General features: G+C 35.7%; 1 protein-coding gene across 1 annotated transcript; it reads right to left on the bottom strand.

Moving 5' to 3' along the window:
• Positions 1–463: 463 nt before the first annotated feature.
• LOC143459707 (uncharacterized) lies at positions 464–3,948 on the bottom strand. Its single transcript, XM_076956953.1, has 9 exons — positions 3,800–3,948; positions 3,526–3,703; positions 3,281–3,420; positions 3,002–3,111; positions 2,282–2,420; positions 1,903–2,063; positions 1,739–1,796; positions 1,353–1,569; positions 464–1,194 (listed from the first exon to the last, which is right to left on the bottom strand). The coding sequence occupies exons 1-9, from the start codon at positions 3,909–3,911 to the stop codon at positions 1,044–1,046; spliced, it is 1,266 nt and encodes a 421-aa protein (XP_076813068.1). The 5' UTR covers positions 3,912–3,948; the 3' UTR covers positions 464–1,043.
• Positions 3,949–4,821: the final 873 nt, after the last annotated feature.

Genomic DNA, 4,821 nt, shown 5'->3' with positions numbered 1-4,821 from the left:
ACTGTCTCCAATGCAAATGGACTGGAATATATAAGTATTAAAGATTCTAGCAAATGCTATGCCTATGTAACCACGAAAGTCATTAATTGACGTTAAGCTTGCATCCATTGGTATAATTACTGTATGTATACAAAGTCTATATATCCCTGACCAAACACTTGTTACAAGTAGAAATTCATGATTAATGACCTAATCTCTTTTGAATGCATTTTTGCATGTTTTTGTAATTTATGACGCTAGCGCTTTTCCACCTGCTAATAGGCTACGCATAATGTAAGCAAACACTCGGCTTTTAAGTACTTCTGTATAGTTTGAAAGAAGGTAAACCGCGCGCAGTTCATTTGAACCGATTTGAATTTCGTCAATTGTGATTATGATCGTCAGTGATTTGATTGATCTTTATCGCCAACTAAAGGTTGGTAACCTTTTACGCACAACAGAACTTGCTGTTCCTTGAGTCAGAATTTATTTTCCACAGTCATGTGGCCAATATGCGTGAGTCATAATCAACATAGCAGAAAATTAACAAGAAAGGTAATTTATATCTACGATACTGGTCGGCGGTGGAATTAAGTAGATTTCATTTTTGTACAATGACTCGTATACCCTTGGTTGAATATTGTTTAACAGTTCTAATTCCGACTTAAAAATGTACAAAACATATAAATTTACAATTTTGCTTAGAGCGAGGTTTATTACCCTTTAACTTGAAAATCGATTCTTTCGAATACAAATTTTCAACATCTTCCACTCACGTATATGAGACAATGTAAACCTGTGTTACCAATTCCTTTTTTATCTACAAGACTTTACTATAGCTCGGGGAACCAAAAGAGGCAAAAGGTTTTCTGAAGGGATTGAACAGCAACTACCACAATTATAACACTTTTAAACTATGCCTGACAAAATTTTTCTAGTGGGAGTCAATTATTACCGTATAGGCGGGCCTGGACCCTACCTGTAGCTACGGTCCTGCGGTATAGTAAGTAAAATGAATTTAGCAAACGTGCTTTTATATAGCAACCCATTACAAAGGCTACTCGTCAATGGTAGACTAAGTAGTCCATAAACATATTATCATGGTTTGGATGGGTCATGTAGTCCAGCTGAAGAATTGATGGTTTTCGCTTTTCCCAAGCATTGGTTACAGTCCTTGGCGTCAGCTCGTAATTATACACTTTCCCCGATTGTATTCTGTAAATGTTATATTAGTTACAGCATGACTCGAAAGTTATGCGTAAGTTATATGGCTTGCTGTGAAAAAAAAGGTAAGAGCTGCAGCTTCCAACATCGAAATCAAAACATGAAAGGTTTAGCTTCTGTCTGAAAGCCCATTAATAACATGCGCTTACTTAGTGGTAGATATCTCCTCTGGATAAATCTTCCGTAAGGTTGGGGTCTTCCCACGGTGATCAGGACTCCGCGAGCGTCGTACAGTTGATGGCTGACTGTATGCTCGTCTATTGGAATAAGTGGGCGATGATGTTGGAGTATACGGCGTCGCTAATGTACGACTCGAGTCCGGGGTGGAAGGAAATCCAGAGTCAACACTTTTTAAATTTCTTCGACCTAACATGTTAAAATGCGCAAGTCAGGTTACTGAGATACGATTAGCAGGAAATATGACTTCCATGTTATATAGAACATTTTGTAAATGACTATTATATCTTAAAATATACGGTTAAAACTATCAATTCAAACTATGTGAACAAACATATAGAAAAATTGGGACACTCGCCATTTTTTAAGATTGGCCGTTGTGGCTCTATTTCAAATATTTCCTCGTTGTCTGAATCCTGTCAAAAACAATTTAGTTGGAAATGGCTTGCTCAGACAGTAAACGAACTACATTTAATATCCATGCTAAGCTCAGGCTCGTGGAAAGTAAGAAAAACCTTTCACCTCCGACATCATAGTTGCGATGGAAACGCCGGACTCTAAATGTGAAGCTTCTTCGGTTTGTTCGTACTGATCGTTGATTGTATCTTCATCGCCCTTTGCAAGCATACTTCCTCCTGCTTCTTGCATCCCATGAATCGTATTTAGGAGAACAATCAAACCATCTTGAGAAATATCATGAAACATGGTAGCAATTAGAGTATACTAAGTATAGTATAATAATAATATAGCGTATACTAATAAGCTATTTTATTTCTGTTTACAATTGCTCACTATGTTTGTAAACAAACTGCGATTGGGTATAGCTGCTAGTTGATCACTGCAAATTTTTATCTTTTTGACCCATTGTGAGTATGGGATCATTTTAAAGGATTGATTATACCTGCTATTTCTTGGCGGTTTATTCTTCGTAATCCAGTCAGCAACTGTGCAAGGAGTTGGTTTGTGTCAGTCCTTTGTCCAGTCCACATTAAGAGAGAGTGAAGAACTTGATTGGACTGAAGCTTGTTATGTCTGCGGCACTGTAATGTCAGCAGAGCTATAGGTATTAACAAAGTTTCACCAACAAATACAAGGCCGTTTAAATTTCGTAATAAAGAGAATTATAGCGACGTTTGAAATGTGTATGATATTCGAACATAACATCAACATTCAGGAAAACCTATTTGCCGATAGAATTACTTAATTTTTTCACCTGTTACATCTCGTAGTTCACCTGATGAAGCAAGCTTATGCTTGCGAAAGCTTGTGTTGAGACATTAAAAATGGAGTTAACCAAAGGGTGTCATCTTATATCTTGTTTTTTTTATTACTAATTAATTTTTACTAACTACTTGTGGTCAAGTCTAACACAAACAATAGAATTTAAAGAAATTTTGAAGCGCTTTTAGAATGGAAACTGTTAAACAGAATTATATGTTCTAACGGTTCACTTTTTGTTTTCGAAATGTGCTTTGTTGCTTGCTTTTAACCTTGATTAGATTACAGCCCCCTTTTTCTTGCCATGTTAGAGGTTTGTGCAAACAGTTTCACGAAGCTCAATGGACCAATTATTAAAACGTTGTCGCTGATGTTACACTTTAAAAATCTGCATATAACCTACCTTGTCAATATTTTTAGCGGTTAAACCAAGAACCCGAGGTAAAGCAGTCCATCCAACAGGAACTATCTTGATGAGATCATGGCATACTATCTTATACAAGTCCATCATATCTAGGAAGATTATTTCTTAATTACACCAAAGTTTAAATGCAATAACGGCAATAACCTGCATGATACAGTTATTGCATTAAATAAAGTTGCTTTGCGTGATTTTTTGCTTCGTTATCGAAACTTAAATAGCATAATATTTAAGCTCAAATTGACCCCAGGGGATCATTACCTCTAAGAGCAACAAGACTAACTTTTCCTTCAAGCATGTCGGCAAGATAGGCTTGCCAAGCTCCGTATCTTGATCTCAAGCCTTCTATGAGACCTTTGTAACCAGCCTGGCCACGTGTAGCAATTATTTTGAGAAATGGTCTGCCAAAAGTTACTAAGTTGAACTAAGTCAGTAATCATGTACGTTACGCTGGTGGAAATATGCTTCGTACAGTAAATAATTATAGGAAACTCTGCTATACTCACGTGTTGCGTTCCAAATCTGTTTGACGTGATGTTTCAATGATTACTACATCTTGCCAAAATAAAACTCCTTTTCCAACCAAAAAGTGTAAAAGAGATGACGGTTTTTTGGTGTTGATTTCTTGCAGCAATATGGGATAAAGGAGACTGAACAATTGATTTTGCTGCTTAGTCAGTGGATCTGCAAAATAAATTTCAATCATTTTTTGTTATAAGACTTTTATAAATCAATTAAAACTCTACATGTCATCAGACTTTAATTTTAGATCTTTGTTACCAATGTCAAACCATTGCACCCATGGTAATCTCTCAAAATCCAGATGCCAATCCTTGGTTTTGTAAGTCCCATTTTTTGTCTTGGACACCGTTTTCCGTATTGTCGAGTACATCACTGCTTTAATTTTTTATACTCATACAATAGCTTACCAAGCTGAAACAACATTATGGAATATGTCAAGACGTTGTTTTTGTTGTCAAAAAGCTTCGTGTCTGAATTAGGATTCTAACCTTTAAGTTGGCTTAGAGTATGTGAAACTTTTGTATACTTTTAGTGACTAAAATCTGTTGAGAAGTGGGAAAACACATATAAAGTTACATAGCCTTTATTATACGCACTTACGACTAATTTAAGTACAAAGTAATAACATACAAAGTACAAATACTAGCCTAAACCTAAATGAATTATTATACCGTGATAAGAAAAAACAGTATTTTGTAATAAATAAATAAATAGAATAAGCAAATGACAAAATTCTATATTTCTGGGTCTTTGCCTTAATTTCAACTTCTAAACAGCCAAAACTCCGTCACTAGAATCCTAGCTGAATTTTTTTTTTGGCAATTTAATTTGTGCACTTTTGCGCAAACTCCCAACATTATCCGAACATATCGAAAGTTTTAATTCGACACTTGCTATTTCTTGTGGTAGCCCACAGGACTATTCCAGTCAAATACCTTCGCGAGCCTCTATATTTGTAACGGGCTGATTTTAATCTCCATAAGACTAAACTTCATTTTCGTACAACATTATTGACATGAGCGTTTTTCGAACTTTTAGAAAAAAATTCTGTTATTAAGCAAAAGTTAAAAACTATTAAAAATTAAAACTTTAGGAAGATCGGACTGCTTGGAAATCACGCTTAAACTCACACCTAACAATGAAATATTGTTTGCAAAAGAATAAATTCTTCTAAAATAGTTGCACACTAGCTGTGACCAAACACCCCACACTTCCAGCTCGCCTTTACCTACATTACCCGTGTCAAAGGTTCAAACTACTTGCTTGTAACCAATGGTTTC

This window comes from Clavelina lepadiformis, chromosome 1 (genome assembly GCF_947623445.1).
Source record: "Clavelina lepadiformis chromosome 1, kaClaLepa1.1, whole genome shotgun sequence".
Taxonomy (NCBI): Eukaryota; Metazoa; Chordata; class Ascidiacea; order Aplousobranchia; family Clavelinidae; genus Clavelina; species Clavelina lepadiformis.
This window is presented reverse-complemented; position numbering and strand designations above follow the sequence as displayed.

What these genes read in the sequence shown, in the direction of transcription:
- LOC143459707 (XM_076956953.1), bottom strand. Translation starts at nt 3,911, where the DNA reads ATGTACTCGACAATACGGAAAACGGTGTCCAAGACAAAAAATGGGACT. An exon ending in GGTGCAATGGTTTGACATTG is followed by an intron (nt 3,704 to 3,799) that starts GTAACAAAGATC and finishes TTTATTTTGCAG; the next exon opens with ATCCACTGACTAAGCAGCAA. An exon ending in AAACCGCCAAGAAATAGCAG is followed by an intron (nt 2,064 to 2,281) that starts GTATAATCAATC and finishes ATATTTCTCAAG; the next exon opens with ATGGTTTGATTGTTCTCCTA.